The following is a 20,914-nucleotide window of genomic DNA, read 5'->3' on the forward strand; positions in this document are numbered from 1 at the left end:
AAAGCCCATGAGGTTTTAGGCTCTGAGTGTGAATGAATGGTTCAGGCATAATCTGTCAGTTTCCCAGCCTTCTTGTTTAGTCTATTATATCCAGCCTTTTCCTAATTAGTCACTAATCAGTCAACTAGCATTTATTAAACAGTTCCTTACTGTGTGTCAGGCACTATGCTAAACCCTAAGAACATAAAGACAAGCAAAATAATCCTTGTTCTCAAGGTGCTTATTTAGAGAATACTTTCATTTCAAGAAAGAAAGTTCTATTTTAAAATGAAAAAGCATGTTTATATTTGACTAATTCTATATTACTCAATATTAAAGGCAAAGTGATTTTCTTATAGATATTTGTGAGCATTATTATGATTTCAATGCTAAGGCTAACTTTAATTTTTTTTTTAGCAGAAAAGAGAAAAAAATACATGCAGAATATATTTCACACAATGAGAAAATGAAAATGCTTCAGCCAGATGAAGATGTAACCTGGCATTAGTCAGGCAGAAAGGAAAGAAAGCAATTATCAGATATAGGTTTAAATTGATCCCCTACCTCCTAAAAATGATAGCTAATAAATATAATAAGCTTTATTTACTATATATTTTGAAATTGCTATGTAGGCTTTTTTTTAATCAAATATAATAATAATGACTTACATGTGTATAGAGAACTGCATTTTCACTTACAGTATCATATTTGATCCTTACAAATATGTGAAGTAAGAAGGATAGGTAAAATTGTCTCCCTTTTCCAGGTGAGTAAATTGAGGCTCAAGTTTAATTATTTGACTAGAAGGGGTGTAAGGCTTTAAAGGTGTGAACCTTTAGGCTAAGATGATGAGAGACATCATTAACCTAGAGCAAATAGCACAGTGACCTAGAAAGCTTGTGAGTTTGAAACAGATCAGTTGTCTATCTCCTAGAACCTCAGACTAATCGATTTCTAGCCTAAAAATCAGGATAAGGGTCATGCTGACACCCCTCCTGCTTCTTAGAAGATGTCAGGGTTCTAGGTCCGTGCCTGGAAGGTACAGAATATAGAGGTGGTAGCACTGAGCAATGTTATATTGAAGTTCAATCCCATGCTGTTTAGCATTGAAAAGTAGCTTTACCCCTTGAGTGTTTGTCTCCTAGTTATTTTCCCCCATTACTTTCATAATAATGATGTGGGAAAGATTCCAATCTTTGATTCCCAACCCCCCTAGCTAATGTAAATTACCCTTTGACTCACAAATCCTGGTCCCTTTGAATTCCAATAGAAGGTCCGGACCTGTCCCAGCCCCACCCGGATCTGAGCCAACTTTGGGGCTACACCCCAAAGCCCCTCGAGCTAAGTCTCCGACTTAAAAGGACCACACTGGGAACCCCTCTTTGCAGAGATTCCAAACATGGTCGCCATGTGAGGACCCTCTGTCCACTGGACCCTCTGTCCAGTGGCCTCCTTATCTCTACCTTCACCTATCTCCTACTTCTAGACTCAATAATAAACCTCTTTTATTAATCTAGCTCTCTGGGCTAATAAATGTTTTTATTGGGAATCCGCGCCGCTTCTAGACCTCATATACCGCCATATCCTTGCGCCCAATCTAAGGGAGTTGCAGGGGAACTCTGTTTGACTCCCTGTACCCCAAACCTGCCACTAGACCTTAACTAAACCCTAATTTCATTTAGATACCCCAAATGTAGACCTCACCATTTGGTTCCTGACCTCAACAATAAGTGGTGGCATGTGGATAGAATTTAAACGCTTATTCTCTCAAAATTCTATTATTTCTGGGTCTAGTCAAAGATTTTGTGTTAGGAACTAAAGATACAAAAACATAAAAATGATAAAATCCTTTCTCTTAAGGAGTTTGTAATCTTATAGAAAAAAAAAGTCACAGACTTACAAATAAGTATGCTTTAAGGGATTACAATAGGAGCAAAAGAGAGAGACAGAAGGGAAGGAGGGGAAAGAGAACATTTATTGAAGCCCTACTATGTGCTAACATTTTGGTAACTGTGTAACAAATATTGAATTTGATATAGACAATGGATCTGGAGAAAATTTGAGAGTGGGAATTACTTTCAACTGGAGAGATCAGGGAAGGCTTCATGTAAGGGATAGTACCTGAGCTGTACCTTAAAAGCAGAGAATTTCAGTATGCAGAGAGAAAGAGGGCAAAAACATAGAGATGAGGGAATGTGAGAGAAAATGGGGAAACAGTGTGTGTGTGTGAGACAGAAAGAGAGAGAGAGAAAGATAAGGACAGGGACCTTATATCTTATCTAGTAGCAAATAAGGACCTATTAAAAATGTTTGAACAATGGAGTGCCAGAGTCAGATCTATTCATTGGAAGAACTATTTTGGCACTGGTATGGAGAATGTATTGAAGAAGGGGAAGAATAGAGGTAAGGAAGTTACTTAGGAGGTTGTTGTAATAGTCTAGACCAGAAGTGATTAGGGCTTGATCTGGTACAGTGTCAATGACAGTAAAAAGGAAATGGAGAAAGGAAGGATGGGTGCAGAGAAAAGGAAGGGGAGGATATTTTAGTATCTCTCTTATCACACTGCCATTCTATAACAATCAAGCAGACACAACTTAAGAGTCATATAATTCATGTGACATCCTTGCTTGAATAAAATGACATTCAATTTTGCAACACAGGAATCAAGGGGTTACCTATGCCTGATTTGGAACGTTGGAAGTTTAGGGATGAGGAGAGCGTGTTTTCAGAATGGACTGAAATCATCTCACTCTTTAAAAAATATATAATTGCTTTAAAAGCTTGGGTCTTTGGGAAATTCCTTTCTTTTTTATGTCTTCAAATGAAAGGAAAAATACCATTACACTTTCTTCTCTAAGCACTGAGCATACCTGGAATGCTTTCCTCCCTCCCCCCCTCCAGGTAAATCCCCACCCCCACCCGCAACTCTGTCGAACTGCATTTTCCTTACTTTTTCTGCTTTTTCTTCAAGAAGACCAAGGTCAGCGTTACAAGCAAAACAATTATTGACACACATCCCACGATGATTCCCACTATAAGTCCTGTAAAAGGAAAGAAAGCATGACCAGTAGAAGATGGCATAAACTTGACTACTTTATGGTCTTTCAAAGATTGACTGGTCCTGATTTCTTAAGGGAACAACTCTTGATACTGCTGTTTCTAGTTCTCAGATTGCAAATAAGCAAGCCTTCCAGATTCAGAAGCATTGTGGGAATGGTTGGTCTAAATTAGCAAGACATGATAAAAAGTTTCTTTTAAAAAATGAAATTGTAGTATTTTCAAAGCATATTTTACAATGATTCAAATTTGGCTAATGAAGCATTATTTTACAAAGGTCTTGCAACCATGAATAACCTATTATGACCCCAGTTTTCTGAGTTTCATTTCCATCTTTATGATATGAGGGGAGAAGGTGAAACTAAATGATATCTAAGGTCCCTCCCAATTCCAATGTCCAAGATACATTTGTAATTTGCATACTCATAGCTTTATTTCAGTGGCTACCTGAAGCATCTGAATTGAATTTAATCTATGTTTCTTTTCAGCTCTGGGACTGGAACTGAGAGAGACCTTAGAAATCATCAATACAACTACTTGGATTTCAAAGATAGAGGTGATTATAATATATAATGGCAAAAATATTGAATTCTGAGCCACAGAAGCAGAGTTGAAAAGGATTGTAGATATCATCTTGTCTAATCCATATCTAGATTAGAATCTCTAATATACCAGAGCAGACAAGTGTTCTTTGCTTGAAAGCCTCTGGTAAATGGAACTCTACAATCTTCCTCAGCAGCCCATTCTGCTTTGGATTCCAATTTGTTAAGGTATCTTTATGTCAAGTCTAAATTTACCTCTTTCTGCCTTCCATCCACTTCTTCAACTTTTGCCAAACCAAACAAGTCAACTTATACCTTTCCAGTATCTAAACACATACTTCTCCCTAAGATTTTTTTTTCTAGGTTAAACATTTCTTGTTCCTTTGGTCAATACTAATTTAATTTGAACTTGTGACCTAGTGTCTCATTCACTGCTCTCCTCCAGGATGCTTTCTAGCTTATCAACATGTTTCCTAAACTATGATACCTAGAATTGAACTCAAAACCCCAAATGTGGTCTGACCAGAGAAGAATCCTGTCAGATTATTACTTCCCTTAGGCTAACAATACAGCTTTTTCATGCAGTTTAGGATCTCATTAGCTTTTTTACCTCCTCAGATCAATTGTGTGATTATGAAGATCTGCTTTTTAAATTTATTGACACTGAACAAAGCATATACCTGAAGTCTTTGGTCAGTGAACCATTTCTAATTCCACAGTTTAATCATGGATTCTTCTGATACTAAACTAGAATAAAAATCTTTCACCAAAATAATATCTAAATAATTTTACAGTTTGTGTAGCCTGGATGTTTTTCTAATGTAAAAATGTTTAAATATTGTTTAGAAATAACTGGTTCCTCTATCTTTTGAAGAATCTGTTAATATATCATACCATACAATAGACCATATCTCCAGATCCTCTTTCTTTTTTTCTAACTCAAAGCTTTCGTCTTCAATTTTTCTTTCCTTCAATTCAATCTTTGGTCTTTCTATTATTCCTCAAATTTCTAGAATTTCCTCCTTTATAAGTCTGTTTCCTTTGGCTTGAGTTTTTCTGCTTTCCTGTACAATCTCATCAGAGGGCAGTTGTTTTTTAAGATGTTTTCTAGATGAAAGGAATGTGGTTTGCCTAAGATCAATCTGTGAGTCAGTGGCAGAGGGGAAACTTGAACCCAGGCCTTCTGGCTCCAAGTCAGTCATATTGAACAGATAATTAATCTTTTAACAGATTTAATAGATTAATCGTTTGAACAGATTGTGAGGTACATTTAAAGTTAATTCTTCTTTGTCTCCCTCTCCTCAATCTTCATTTCTCAACTTAGGAGTTCTTAGCCCACCAACTCCATTTCAACTCTTATTTTTAAATACACCATACTTCTCTCCCCCAGGTTTCATGCTGCATTTTTTATTATTCCTCAAAAAACTTTTTCCCCAAAAAAGAATGAGAATAAATAATAATATGACACATTTCACCTTTGTTTGTCTTTCTCTTGCCTTTTGGCCATCCTTTGTTCTCTGAGAATTAGCTACTGTTGAGGGGAAAGGAAGGAAATAAAAAAAAAAACTATATACTTTCTTACCAATGTTAATTTCTTCATCCTCATCCCAGAACAGGCCATTATCAGCTGAAAGCATAGACAAATGCATATTAGTTTGGGTGGCATCCCAAAGTTTTGTTTGCTTTCTTCTTTGGGGGCACATGCTTTATATAAGGAAAGACAAAAAAGTCTGAGATTCTTGAGTCTAGAAAGATGGAGGCTAAAAAGGTCAGAACTGAAACATTTAGGCAGTGGGGTACAGAAGGAAGACTGCTGAATATGTGATCCAGAGAATGTAATGCCAGTGTTCAGCTCTGTTACCCATTACCTTATATGACTCTGCAAAAGTCATTTAATCTTTAAGAAGCCTCAGTTTTGTCACCTATAGATAAAGGGGTTGGACTAAATCTGTGGTGTTAAATGCAAATGGAAGTGAGTGCTACTAACCCATATATAAGGATTCCTATGGACTTTGTTTTAAAATTTAAAATTGACTTAGTTTTAAAATCTAATATTATTTGATTGTATTTTTGTATTTTTGGTAAATATTTCCCAATCACATTTTAATCTGGCTCAGGTATTATTTGGAAGTATATGTTTGGCATCTCTGGATTTCATAATCTGCTAACGTCCTGTGAATAGTCAAACTAGAGTGAACCCAGATTTGTTCAGAAGAAAAACTTGTTGAAACTTGTATCATAAAAGGAAGTAATTCCCACTCCACATATCCCACCTGTAGAAAAAAAAAAACTTATGGAACTAATTATTCACAAGAGGTGAGAAATGTTAAAAAAAAATCCAACAAACATAATACATTTACAGTGTATAAGATACTTTGTTAAACCTAGGGATACAAAGATCCAAAAACCACAACACAGTCTGTGAATTCCAAAAGGGTTTGGCCCATTTATCAATGAAAATCATAAATGGTTCCTAAAATAAGTTGTGATGGAGTTCAAAAAGAATTTTTGGAAGTTATCAAACTGTGCATACCCTTTGATCCAGCAGTGTTACTACTGGGCTTATATCCCAAAGAGATCTTAAAAGAGGGAAAGGACCCGTATATGCAAGAATGTTTGTGACAGCCCTCTTTGTAGTGGCCAGAAACAGAAACTGAGTGGATGCCCTTCAATTGGAGAATGGCTGAGTAAAAATTATGTTGTATGAATGTTATGGAATATTGTGCCTGTAAGAAATGAGCAGCAGGATGATTTCAGAAAGGTCTGGGGAGACTTAAATGAACTGATGTTGAGTGAAATGAGCAGGACCAGGAGATCATTATATATTTCAACAACAACACTATATAATGATCAATTCTGATGAGGTGGCCATCTTCAACAATGAGATGAACCAAATCAGTTCCAATAGAGCATTAATGAATTGAACCAGCTACACCCAGCAAAAGAACTTTGGGAGATGACGATGAACCACTACATAGAATTTCCAATCCCTCTATTTTTGTCCACCTGCATTTTTGATTTCCTTCACAGGTTAATTGTACACTATATCAAAGTCCAATTCTTTTTGTGCAGCAAAATAACTGTATGGAAATGTATACATATATTGTATTTAACATATAGTTTAACATATTTAACATGTATTGGTCTACCTGCCATGTGGGGGAGAGGGTTCAGGGGAAAGAGGGGAAAAATTGGAACAAAAGGTCTTGCAATTGCCAATGTTGAAAAATTACCCATGCATATATCTTGTAAATAAAAAGCTATAATTTAAAAAAGGACTTTTGGGGCCCTCTAACAGTCTGGACTTCAGTTGGAGCAATATCCTGGATTGAAAGGACTGGGTAAGTGGTGGGTGGGGTACTGATTGGGCTTCCCACATCAAAACTCTTTCCATTGAAATCCATCTGCTCAGATGCCAATATGATTTTCCTAAACTTTAGGATGACTTTACTCCAACATTTAATAAATTCTAATGGCTTCCTGTTACCTCCAGGATCAAATACAAAATCCTCATTGGCATTTAAAGACCTTCAAATCCTGACCCCATTCTACCTTTCCATTCTTCTTACAGTTGATTTCTTTTCACATTCCTTACACTCTGGCTACACCTGCCTATTTACCTAGATTGATCATAGGTGACCTGACATTTCCGAACGGAGCCCTTTTGCACTGGCTATCTTTCAAGCCTGCAGTGCCTAACCTCTACCCCTATTGCCATCCTCCTTGCTTCCTTGGCCACCTTCCTACCTTCTGCAGAGGACTTTCCTGTTCTCTCCACCCCTATGCCCTCCCCCAATTGCTAGAATCTTCTTTCTGAGATTATTTTCCATTTACACTGTAATATATATATAGACAGATGTATCACCCTATTATAATAATTAGCTTGTTTTAAGCCTACAGAGAACATAATGATACCTTATGTCCACATGGTTGTTTCCTCTGCTGCTCTATGGAGTTTTAGGTGAAAAGTGGTAAATACAATCACTCTGAGTATCTAGTTACGAGAATTCCCAACTTTTAGGCAGAACACGAGTCCTCTGCCTACATTAACATTTATTTTATCTTGAATTAACCCCTAGACTCTTTATGGTTGAAGTAACATTTAAGTTACTGAGGCTTTTTGTTTTTATATCTTTTGATATAATTATATTAGAGTATTTCTGTTTATGCTCACACATATAAGAATATTTTTGATAGACATCAGTAAGATAAGTTAAAGAAAGAGCAGATCTCCCCCTCCCCCACCTATATTTCTCTCAGTCTTTGAATTGGTTGGTACCCTGCTGGAATCATTCCCAAGTGTTCTTTCTGCTTTCAGATACTTTTAGAGCTAATGAATCTTCCTTTGATATTTCCTTTTTCTGCATGGCTCAGTCTTATCTTCTCTTTCTTTTTTTCATTGGTTGTCCCAAGGCTACTGGTTCTTGGCTCAGCTCTGTATAATCCCGTTCCTTCCTCTCCATTTCTAATTCTTAGAATCTGTATCTGGTTCTGATTCATCACCTTCCTTTTCTACAAATACTTTAGGGCATAATGAACATTAATACAGAGATGCCCAGGAAGGCAAATTGTCATGAATTGATGCAAAGTGAAATAAACAGGATTAGAAAAAAACATTATATCCAATAGTTTATACAATGTAAATGTAAAACCATGTAAAAAGACAGTAAATAACTGTCTTTATCAGTCATTCAGCAGGTATTTATTAGTTTCCACAGTTATCCCTTCCACTTCTCCACTTTCTCTGTTTCTTTGTTGCAGTCTCAATTTATCGGAAAGGGGGGTAGGGGAGAGTTGGCATGAGAAATTAAATGAGAATGGGGGAGGGGTTTGATAAAGCCACAGATGACCTGCAAAGCACAGCAGGTGACACAGAGCCTATGACCAAATAATTAACCCAAATTTTACAATAAAGTACTATAAACACCCCCTAAAAAAAAAAAGAAAAAAATTTAGACTTCATTTCATTAGCACAAAAAATTTTTACTTGGATTTTTCAGATCACAGGAACCGGTACCTCTAATCCCTGAGATGTGAAAGGGATGACTGTATTATGTTTCAGGTACTGAAGATGCAAATATAGGAAATAATCCCTGCCCTCAAAGGAACAAAATTATCAAAAATCCAAACCAAATTATAATGAAGGGATGAGGAGAAAAAAGGAAAAGATTTGCTAAGTGCCCACTATGTGCCAAGCTCTGTGCTAAGCACTTACCAAAGATTATTTTATTCTTTGGAGCCAATTTCCACTCAAAAGAAAGACTATGGGAAAATATGCCCTTTCCCTAACTTCTTTGTGGAAGTAAAGACACTATGTTATGTTATGGAACTGGTTTTGTGTATTTTTTGTTTTTGTGTTTTTGTATTTGTGTTTTCTTTTGTGTATTTATAGAAGATATGAGGGACACATTGGGAAATGTAGGTGACATAAAATTAAAAGATATCAATAAAATTGATTTTAAAAAGAATAGGTACAAGAAGTGAGTAAGACATTTCTGAGGGGGATAATGACATGAACAAAGGTATGGAAGTAGAACTGCACAAAATATGTTCAGGGGAACAAAGAGTTAAGATGATTGTTTTTTTTTTTTTTAAATTTCATCTATCTTATACAATTAACTGGGCTGTTTAATTTATTCTAATTACGAGATTTTCACATTCTCATATGGGCACTGGGCCAAAAATTACCCAGAATGGCTGTTAATCCTTTTCTACATGAATATGTAAATTTTTATATTCTCATTGGCAGTTATTCAAGAGGCATCCGATTGTGTCTATTATGGGTGTGTGTGCATATATGTGTGTATATATGGAAATATATGTGTGTATGCATATATATTATAATTCAATATGCATTTGTATATTTAGATATATCACACACCATAGCTCAGGCACATAACCTACTTATTTGTGAATAACACCATGGAATCGGGATTTCTTATCTATAGTGGTTTCCAGGAGTAGGGATACATTTTATAGGCCCATAAAACACTATTGTAAGACTCTGCCCTTCACTTCCTGATTCCCTTTGTTCTGATTTTGGTTTAGCTAAAGCTCTAGGCAAGAAAAAGAGACAGTGAGTACTAGAGAAGAAAAATCAAATAGGCTCATTTATTATTGAAAATTTGCTGAATTTTCAAGAATAGTGTAGTTTTGAAAGTACTTAAAATATGTATTTGATTTGGAAAGAGCTATCATTTTGGAAAAATCTAATGACATTTTAAAACTAAGAAGAAATAAAAGATTTCTTGAATTAAATATAGTAGAAGTTTTATTGAGGAGATAACATGGCATGGATGAATGGATATTGAATCCGGATTTGAGGCTAGTTTTCAAAAACCTACCTGTGACACTTATTGGCCCATTGATCATGGGCAAATCACTTAATGTTAATAACTAGCAAGTACATAGTATTTTAAATTTACAAAACAAAACACTTTACATATATTATCTTATCACAAGGTGAAATAAGCACTACTATTATCCTCATTTTACATATGAGGAAACTGAAGCTGAGAGATATAAAATGACTGGCAAGTCGTGGTCACATAGTCAGTAAAAGACTTGGGCAAAATTTAAATTCAGAACTTAAAACTAAAAGCCTAATACTCTAATTTAAATTGCATTATCTAGTGTCTTAGAGAATCATTTTCCTTATCTCTTAAATAGAGATGACTCATTACTACCTGACTCACAGGGTTATTAAAACTTATAAATGTGAACTACATTTATGACAGAGTTTGTAATCATATGAGTTTAGACACTGGATCACATCCTATGCCTTTAAATGTAACTATATATGGCAAAAAGCTCTCCTCAACATGGTCAGGTTATTGGGTGGGGTGAGGTTCTATCATCCACACCAGTGGCAATTTCTTGTTTTGTTTTGTTTTTTTTAATTTCAGATGAATTTGAAGAGATTCCACTTTAGATAAAAAGTACAACTTCAATAAGTAATGATGAGATTTCTCAAATGACAGATTATTTAAAAACGCATGCTCTGTTTATATTTTAATAAATAATACCAATAGCTGATGTTTATTTAGCCCTTGTTTTTGAAGTACAAATTCCCAAAATATATAGCAATGGATATTTTGGGGAGTATAGAAGATGTGTGTGTGTGTGTGTGTGTGTGTGTGTGTGTGTGAAAGAGAGAGAGAGAGAACTCAAGAGAGAGAAAGGGAGAGAGAAATGTAAAGACACAGAAAGCGAGAGAGACAGAAAAAGATTGTTTTGTGGAATGTTCTGGGAAAAAGAAGGAAGATGGAAGAGAGAGGGGCACAAAGTTGGAAAAGAGCAGATTTGTTCTCTATTTTGAGGGAAAGAAATATGAGGTAACCTGCTTTCTCTTCAGAACTTGTAGTCAAAAAAGACTAGCAACTACAAGTGGTAGTTCCCGTCCGCTACAGACTGAAACTGGCTCAGGAAAGGTGCCCCCTCAGAGATATTTCTCTTTCCTCCAGGACTGAGCAGAGGAATGGGCACCAAGGACTGTACCATCTGGTATTTGAGGAGGAAGGCTCTTACTGCTCCTGGCAGTCAGATGTTTTGTTTACTTCCTTCTTCTGTTTTATTTCTCCTTGATACATTAAAAGAAAAGAAATCCACTTAGTGAACTATCTTAGGTATATAATTATTTGAGGAATGCTGGAGGTGGAATGGGGAGATAAAGCTGGTCTGGCATAAATGCAATACTCACCCAATGCTCTATTTGGGAAATAGCCTCTGAGGCTAAAGAAGCTAGACTAAAAGATGGTCTAGGGAAGGGAATTCACCCCCAGGACCAGAACTCCTAGGTTTTTAACTTGGCATAAGATAGAAGCAGGAGAAATATAACCAAAGAAAAAGGTAACTGAAACAGTGACCAAAACAGTCATGTAATTATACACTCCTTGACAGAACTTAAGTGGTTGATAACTATACAGATACATTGACTGGTAGCAAATTACCCAGTAATGTAATAATTCTTTATTCTGCTCTAGGCTCCACTCCAGAGTTCCTGGCCTTCTTTCTTCACTGTTTCCCACAGTTTTCTTAACCTAGGAGATCCTAGGGTTTCTCTTTCTGTCTCTGTGTCTCCTTCTTCTGGAACTTCCATTTTAAGGAAGGACCCAGGCCAGCCATGGTTATTCCTTCATTCCTATTCAGGCTCAATTCCTGATTCTCTGGACTTTTTTTTCTCCACCATGGCCCTCCCAGCTCAAAAAAGTATCTCCTGCTCCTTTTTTTTAGGTTCTGTCTGTCCTCATTAGGATGTAAATTCTTTTTTTTTTTTTTTTGCTCCTATTTCTATTTTAGCAGTTAACTTTGGCTTACCACATTTTAAATGCTTAATTTAAATGCTTAGGGCTTACTGATTTGACTAAACTCCTCAAAGACAGGGAGTTTATTTTTATTTGTTTGTTTTTATCTTTAGGGCCTTAGAAGCAACTCTGGAGAAGTGGGTAGAAAGATGAATTCCTATGCTCAACATTTATCAAACTGTGCATATCCTTTGATCCAGCAGTGTTACTACTGGGCTTATATCCCAAAGAGATTTTAAAGAAGGGAAAGGGACCCGTATGTGGAAGAATGTTTGTGGCAACCCTCTTTGTAGTGGCCAGAAGCTGGAAACTGAGTGGATGCCCATCAATTGGAGAATGGCTGAATAAATTGTGCTATATGAATGTTATGGAATATTATTGTTCTGCAAGAAATGACCAACAGTATGATTTCAGAAAGGCTTGGAGAGACTTACATGAACTGATGCTGAGTGAAATGAGCAGGGCCAGAAAATCATTATATACTTCAACAACAATACTATATGATGATCAATTCTGATGGACGTGGCCATCCTCAGCAATGTGATCAACCAAATCAGTTCCAATAGAGCAGTAATGAATTGAACCAGCTACACCCAGGGAAAGAACTCTGGGAGATACACTCATCTACCACTACACACTATCTACTATACCACTACATAGAATTCCCAGTCCTTCTATTTTGTCCCAATCCCTGCATTTTTTATTTCCTTCATAGGCTAATTGTACATTATTTCAAAGTCCGATTCTTTTTGTACAGCAAAATAATTGTTTGGACATGTATACATATATTGTATTTAATTTATACTTTAACATATTTAACATGTATTGGTCTACCTGCCATCTGGGGGAGGGGGTGGAGGGAAGGAGGGGAAAAATTGGAACAAGAGGTTTGGCAATTGTCAATGCTGTAAAATTACCCATGCATATAACTTGTAAGTAAAAAGCTATATTAATAAAAAATAAATTAAAAAAATTCATGATTTAAAAAGAAAGAAAGAAAGAAAGATGAGTTCCTAATCAGGAAGTTCTGAGTTCAAAATGTCATCTTGAGCAAATCACTTTAATTGTTGTATGCTTCAGGCAGTGCCTAAATTTTGTCTACCAAGTCACAGAATGGTTGTTGGCCTGCATTGGTGAGGAGGCTGGACAATTACACCTTACAGATATTTCTCCTGTAAATTCAGAGAGTTTTTTTTTAATTCCTATATCCCAAAGCCTTGAACCCAGAAGGCTTTTATTTTTTATTTTTTTAATTGAAGCTTTTTATTTACAAAGCATGGGTAATTTTTCCAGCATTAATTCTTGCTTAACCTTTTATTGCAAATTTTCCCCTTTTTACCCCTACCCCTCCCCTGGCTGGCAGGTGGTCCAATACATGTTGAAATACATGTTAGATCCAACATATGTATACATATTTATACAATTATTTTGTTGTGCAAGAAAAATCAGATCAAGAAGAAAGAAAAAGAAAAACTGAGAAAGAAAACAACCAAATGCAACCAAATAACAACAGAGAGAGTGAGAATGCTATGTTTTATTCCACACTCTGTTCACATGATCTTCTCTCTGGGTGTAGATGGCTTTCTTCATCACTGCACAAGTGGAACTGGTTTGAATCATCTCAATATTGAAAAGAGCCACGTCCATCAGAATTGATAGTTGTATAGTCTTGTTGCCATGTATAATGATCTCCTGGTTCTGCTCATTTTATTTAGCATCAGTTCACGTAAGTCTCTGCAAGCCTCTCTAAAATCATCCTACTGGTTGTTTCTTACAGAACAATAATATTCCATAACATTCATATACCCTAATTTATTCTGTTTTGTAATAGCCATTCTCCAATTGATGGGTATCCACACAGTTTCCAGTTCCTTGCCACTACAAAGAAGGCTGCCACAAACATAAGTGCACATGTGGGTCCCTTTCTCTCCTTCAAGATCTCATTGGGATATAAGCCCAGTAGAAACACTGCTGGGTCAAAGGGTTTGATAAGTTTTTGAGCGTAGTTCCAAACTGCTCTCCAGAATGGCTGGATCTATTCACAATTCCACCAACAATGCATCAGTGTCCCAGTTTTCCCACATCCCCTCCAACATTGGTCGTTATTTTTTCCTGTCATCTTAGCCAATCTGAGAGGTGTATAGCGGTATTTCAGAGCTGTTTTAATTTGCATTTCTCTGATCAATAGTGATTTGGAGCATCTTTTCATGTGGCTACAAATAGTTTCAATTTCTTCATCTGAAAATTGTCTTCATATCCTTTGACCATTTATCAATTGGAGAATGGCTTGAACTATTATAAATTTGAGTCAATTCTCTCTATATTTTAGAAATGAGGTTTTATCAGATCCTTTGGATGTAAAAATGTTTCCCCAGTTTATTGCTTCCCTAACCCAGAAGGCTTTTAAGTAAAACATATTTAATTGAATCACATTGAATGGAGAAGTCCTTTGGTGTCCAGATCTTGGAATGAAACATGTAATGTTCCAGTTTAGAATCTTCATAAAACAAATTTATGGTATGGAGAAGTTGACAAGGGCCAAATTTTGCTGCTGCTGTTGTTTGGTCATTCAAGTGATATTAATCTGGTTCTTTCATAGCACATCCGGTCCTTTTGTCCTCTACCAATTCCCAAATCTGTTCAAGTTCATGTTCATTGTTTTCATGACACTATCTATCCATCTCATCCTGTGATGTCCTCCTTTCCTTGTGCCTTCAATCTTTCCCCAAATCAGGATCTTTTCTAATGAGTCTCCATCTTCTCATGTCACCAAAGTGTTTAAGCTTCAGCTTCAGTATTTGATCATCCAGTGCATACTCTGAATTAATTTCTTTAAGTATTGACTGATTTGACCCCTTTGCTATCCAGAGGACTCTCAAGTTTCTAGTCTTATAATTCAAAAAGCACTGATTCTGCAGCACTTCGCTTTTCCTTTTAGTCTTACTCTCATAGTCATACATTGTTACTAGAAAAACCATAGCTTTTGACTATACAGACCTTTTTCAACAAGGTGATGTCTCTGCTGTTTAGTATGCTGTTCAGATTTGCCAGAACTTTCCTTTTAAGGAACAAGCATGTTTTAATTTCATGGTTGCAGTCACTGTCTGTGGCAATCTTTTGAACCCAAGAAAATAAAAGCTGACACTACTTCCATTTTTTCTCCCTCTATTTGCCAGGAAGTGACAGGACCAGTTGCCAAGATCTTTTCAAGCCTTATAGAAGACATGGGGGGGTCAGAAGATGCAAAATGTTACTAATCAACATTTAGTTAGAGTAAATTCCATTTACCTAGAATTTCTCCATGTTTTAAGTGTCTGGAACACTGCTATGTATCTGAGTGAGTGGGCATAGTAAATGTCAGCTGAGGAAGATGATGCATTTGGGTAATCAAGCTACATATGGCCATTCCAGCTGTAGTCTTTAAAATACCATTGGGGCAGCACATTATGTTACTTATCCCCTAGTAACAACAGTATTAAGCTGAAAATATGTTTCAGAATAAAATTAACTTCTTGTGTCTTATTTAAATCAAATTTGTGGTTGTAGTTAGAATTTTTTTGGTTAGCTTTTTTGGGGTTGGGATGGGGCAGGGTGATACAGACATAACAGCTTATATGCTTTTGCATGCCATCTATCTTTGGACCATGAGGCTAAATAGATTTCCCTAATTTTTAAAAAATTTATAAGTAATGAAAAATTATTATTAAATATGAATACAGGCTAAACTGGCTTATAAGTATTTAAATTTAGGTTAATCAATTTCAACAAATAAAATATCACCTTGGTCATCTTCTTGCCATCTGTCTTATCAACTTAGGGGCTATTTGTCTTGATTGGTGGACAAATTCATATATCCCATTAAATCTACCTGATTCCAGTCCAGCCCAGAGCAGAACAGACTTTCTAAATCTAGAATATCATTCCATCTGTATAGCCCTTTCTACACAATTAGACAGTATCTCCCACAGATTCCATTTTTAAAGAAGCCAGCTATGTTCACTGTTTCATCCCCCTCAGCTCTCTGCTCCTGACTCTCTGGACTCCTTTTTCTACTATGTTCCTAAGGAGGTATCTCTTTCCAATCTCTATCCTTTCCCCAGGTAGGTAGCGCAGTACATAGAAGGCTCAGCTTGGAGTTAGAAATAGCTGGATTCAAATTTGACCTCAGACACTAGCTGTATGACTTCTGTTTCCTTCTGTATCCTCATCTCTAAAATAGGAAAAATAAAAGCAGCTACCTCTCAGGGTTATTGTGAAGATCAAATAAGATAATAATTATAAAGCGCTTAGTGTCTAGAACATGGTAGGCATTATATAAATGTTAATTATTATTATTTTTAGCTTCCTTTTATGAGTTATCTTCTCTCAGAATGTAAGCTTGTCTTTGTATTTCCAGCGCTCAGCATTAATAATAGCTATTACTAACTAAACCCAAAACATTTTTAAATTATTATTTCTCTTGTTCCTCCCAACTCTGGGAGATAGGTAATACTATTATCTCCTTTTTTAAAGCTGAAATAACTGAGGTAAACAGGGCTAAGTGACTTGCCCAAGGCCACACAGCTAGTAAGTGTCTGAAGTCAGGTTTGACTCCAGGCCCAGCACTCTATTCACTGTGCACCCACCTAGCTCCACTGGCATAGTGCCTGGTATATATAGCAAGTACTTACTAAATGCTTTTTGATTTAACTTAACCATACTTGCATGCTAACTATCTTCTCACTATCCTACTTGCATACCATCCCTTCCTCTACCCAGTTTGTCTACCACTTATTCTAGGAACCACAAGTATTCTCTAGCTCCCATTCTCCCATATATAGTGTATATATATATATATATATATATATATATATACACACACACACACACACACACACACACATATGCGTATGTATATAGTTTGTATTTATAAAGTATTCACTTAATATATTTTTGAGAGATAGTCTTACTTTTAAATTTGAATTGCCAGTGTTTAGCAAAGGACTCAACATATAGCAAATGCTTCATAAACAGTTCTTCATGCATTTATTTATTCACAACAGCTTCTCAGTCACTCCCTCTTAAGTCCCTATGAGGATTCCTTTTCCATCTCATTGTCATGCACTCTTTCTCCTGGGTCTAATTATTCCAGTCTTCCTCTTTCACTTTGCATTCTTTCAGAAAGGTTCTTCCAGATTTCTGTGTTTCCCTCTTATCTGCCTGTTTGTCATCTTGTTAGATCATTATTTCACATTGCATCAGTGCACACACACACACACACACACACACACACACACACACACACTTATTTTTTGGTCATTTAGGTTTGCAGTTGTTTGGTTTTTTTAAATCATATATAAAATTGCTGTGAAAATCTTGGCACAATCTCTTTGTTATTCTTTATAATGCTTTTATTGTATATTCCTAATAACAGAACTATTTGGTTAAAGGATGGAATTATTTTTATTTATAACTGTTACTGTTAGGGTCGTAGATTTAGAGCTGAAAGGAAAATTAGGGGCCATATAGGTTAATTTCCTGAGTAGCTATATGGAGCAAAAGGATTCCTGAGTTCAAATTCAGCCTCAGACACTAGCTGTGTAATCCTGGAAAGTCATTTTACCCTTTTTAACCTCAGTTTCCTCATCTGTAAATGAGCTGGAGAAAAATGTCAAAGCACTCCATATGACCTCCATATGAGGTCACAAAGAGTCAAATATTACTGAAACTACTCAATGATGACATACTCTTTTGGGGAAAAGAACATTAAGGCATTAACTTCTTTTTATTTCATAAGATGTACAGATCCCTTAGAGTAACAAGATTTGGGCCAGGCCTAGTCTTCTTCTTCATCTTTTTTTTCCCTCAGTGGTATTTTATTTTTTTCCAAATATACATATAGTTTTGAACATTCATTTTTGTATGTTTGTGTTCCAAATTTTTCTCCCTCTGTCCTTTACCTCCCCCCTCCCCTAGCAAGCAATCTGATAAAGATTAAATATGAGCAATTCTTTTAAACATATTTTCATATTAGTCATCTTGTTCAAGAAAAATCAGACCAAAAGGGGAAAAATCTTGAAAAAGAGAAAGCTTTGATCCACATTCAGTCTCCACAGTTATCTCTCTGGTTGCTAATGGCTTTTCTATCCCAAGTCTACTGGAATTGTGGAGAAAAGCCAAGTCCATCACAGTTGATCATCATATAGCCTTGTTGCTATGTACAGTGTTCTCTTGATTCTGCTTACTTGCTTTTCTGAAACCAACGTGCTCATCATTTCTTAGGGAACAATAATATTCTATAATATTCATATACCATAATTTAATCAGCCATTCCCCAACTGATGAGCATCCACTCAATTTCCAATTCCTTACTTTTACAAAAAGAGCTGCTATAAACATTGTTTGCACATGTGGGTTCTTTTCCCTCTTTTATTATGTCTTTGGGATACAAACCCAGTAGAGACACTGCTGGATCAAAGAGTATGCATAATTCTATAGCCTTTTGACCATAGTTTCAAATTGCTCTCCGGAATGGTTGGATCATTTCACAACTCCATCAACAATGCATTAGTGTCCCTCCAACATTCCCTCCAACATTTATCATTATCTTTTCCTATAATTTTAGCCAATCTGAGAGGTGTGAAATAGTACCTCATGGAGTTGTCTTTATTTGTATTTCTCTAATCAATAGTGATTTAGGGAATTTTTTTTCATATGACTCAAAATGGCTTAAATTTCATCTGAAAAATGTCTGTTCATATTCTTTTGTCTATCAATTAGGGAATGACTTGTATTCTTATAAATTTGACCCAGTTCTGTATGTATTTTAGAAATGAGACCTTTATCTGAAATACTGGCTATAAAAATTGTTTGCCAGTTTTCTGCTTTCCTTCTAATCTTGGCTACATTGGTTTTGTTTGTGCAAATACTTTTTTATTTATTTAATGTGATAAAAGTTATCCATTTTGCATCTCATGATGTTCCTTAATTCTTCTTTGGCCATAAATTCTCCCCTTCACCACAGATCTGATAGGTAAGACTATGCCTTGCTTTTCCAATTTGCTTATCTAGTCTTCTTAAACCACATTATCTCTCATTAAATTCTTTCTTTCCTACTGTGTAGCTCCCTAGTCTACAAGATAAGGGACATCTTTTAAAAAACAATTAAGCTTAAAATACATCCTTGCTCTTTTATTTTTCTAGTATTATGGTTAGATTGGTATATGGCATAGTGTGTTATACCAAAAGTCTGTAAGAAGTGAGTCTCATTCTTCCCCTGACTCTTTTTTAACTATGTGATTATGACCAAATAACCTAACCTTTTTGTGGCAAGGATTTTTTTTTTTTTAACATTTTCTGTATTTTGGACCCCTCTGGCTATTAGATAAAACCAACAGACTGTTTTTCAGGATCAATGTTCTTAAATGCACAAAATAAAGCACATAGATCCACAAAGGCTGCCAATTATATTGAAATACAATTGTCAAAATATATGTTTAAAGGGAAAATGAAAGTTTCTTGAATTAAGCAACCCTATTCTAGAACCCTGCTATGTTATAGGTAAATATGGTTTGTAGGGAGAAAGAGTCCCCACACTGACAACACTATATACAGCCTTAAAGAGTTCTAATGATTAGATCTCATGTTTAGAGTTGATCAATAGCCAACAGTTACAGGCTCTATACCCTCAGCACTGTCCCATGTTCTTGTTTCCTGGATGGCTCTCCTGAGGATATGCTTTAAAAATCTGCATTAATCATGAGGAGAGGCAATAGAATCTATAGTTATTATACTTTCAGGGAAACCACCACCTTCTGTTGCCAAAAAACATTTATCTGGATGCCAGATGGGACCAAAGTCAGCCTTGCTATTTGGGAAGCCTGAAAAATATTTGAGAGAGGAGCGAAGTTATTGACACAGAGCAGGAAAAAAATCTGAGCAAAAATGCATTCATGATAACTGGGGGTAGGGGAGAATGAAAGAAGCACCAGTGACCCCTGTCTTGCCTCAGTCAGAGTTTAGCTGTGAAATCCTGGGTAAATCATGTAATTCTCTAACCCTCAGTTTCCTCTTTAATAAAATGAGGAGATTAGATTCAATGTCCCTTCCAATTCTGAAGCTATGATTCTATTTTCCTTAGCACACTATAGTTTTCAGGAGTAGAAAACAGCATGGCCCGGGGAAACTGCATCCAAATACAGTAAGTGTATGCCTGTGTCTTCCTACAGTCTGGTCATTTCAGGTTAAGCTTATCAGTCCTCAACATGTCATGTTCCCTGTGGGAGGAACAGCCCTGAGGTAGATGGAGAGAAAGATCACTTATGTCTGATGAAAACCTGTGAGGGATGAAGATGCTGGAATTTCTGCTAGACAAGTTACATTAAAAATGAATCCTTGGTGAGCTTGAAAAATGAATTTCAAAAAAAAAGCAAAACTAGCAAGAAAAAATTAGTTAAAAAAAAAAAAAAAAGCAAAACTAACAAGGGAGGAAAAAAGCTTAGCAGGAAAAGGAAAAACAAAACCAGCTAGAAAAAAAAACCTAGCAGAAAAAAAAGACCTTTGTAGAAAAAGGAAGCCTTGATAAGTATTTTAATAAATCCTGTCAAGTGAGGATTATGACGGCACAGTTTGAGGTCTGGCATGTGTTTGGAATTTTGAACAGGGCACATGTTGGATGTCTGTTCTTGGGCTGGAGAAAAGACATTAGCATTGTGCATTATTAAAGCACAGTGAGTCACAGTCATGCAGCAGATTTTCATTGTTTAACAAGGCTCAGTGGAAAGTAAAACAGTCTCTCAGTTAGGAAGACCAGAATTGCAAATCTGGCTGCCTAAATTGACTTACATATTGGCTGTCTGATCCTGGGCAAGACATTTAGGTCTCCAGTGCCTTGCCCCAGGGAACTCTTAATTGTGAAACAGTTCCTCATCAGTATTGATTCAGGGAGTTTCCCTATTGAGAGATTCTTATACTGATGACATCATAGTTCTGTACCAAAAAATTCGACCCCCCACTCCCAAACAAACAAAACAAAACCCAACCCAACGCCTCAAT

At 36.1% G+C, this 20,914-nt stretch overlaps 1 protein-coding gene across 1 annotated transcript in view; it reads right to left on the minus strand.

The window, feature by feature from the left end:
• LOC105749518 (inter-alpha-trypsin inhibitor-like) overlaps nucleotides 1–20,914 on the minus strand; it is an 84,368-nt gene that overhangs the window by 4,058 nt on the left and 59,396 nt on the right. The window contains exons 4-5 of the mRNA XM_023497760.2: nucleotides 5,161–5,205; nucleotides 2,930–3,020 (exon numbers count right to left, since the gene is read on the minus strand). Of these exons, the coding sequence (XP_023353528.1) occupies nucleotides 2,930–3,020; nucleotides 5,161–5,205 (136 nt within the window). The remainder of the gene's footprint in view (nucleotides 1–2,929; nucleotides 3,021–5,160; nucleotides 5,206–20,914) is intronic.

This window comes from Sarcophilus harrisii, chromosome 2, assembly GCF_902635505.1.
Source record: "Sarcophilus harrisii chromosome 2, mSarHar1.11, whole genome shotgun sequence".
In the NCBI taxonomy this organism is placed as follows: domain Eukaryota; kingdom Metazoa; phylum Chordata; class Mammalia; order Dasyuromorphia; family Dasyuridae; genus Sarcophilus; species Sarcophilus harrisii.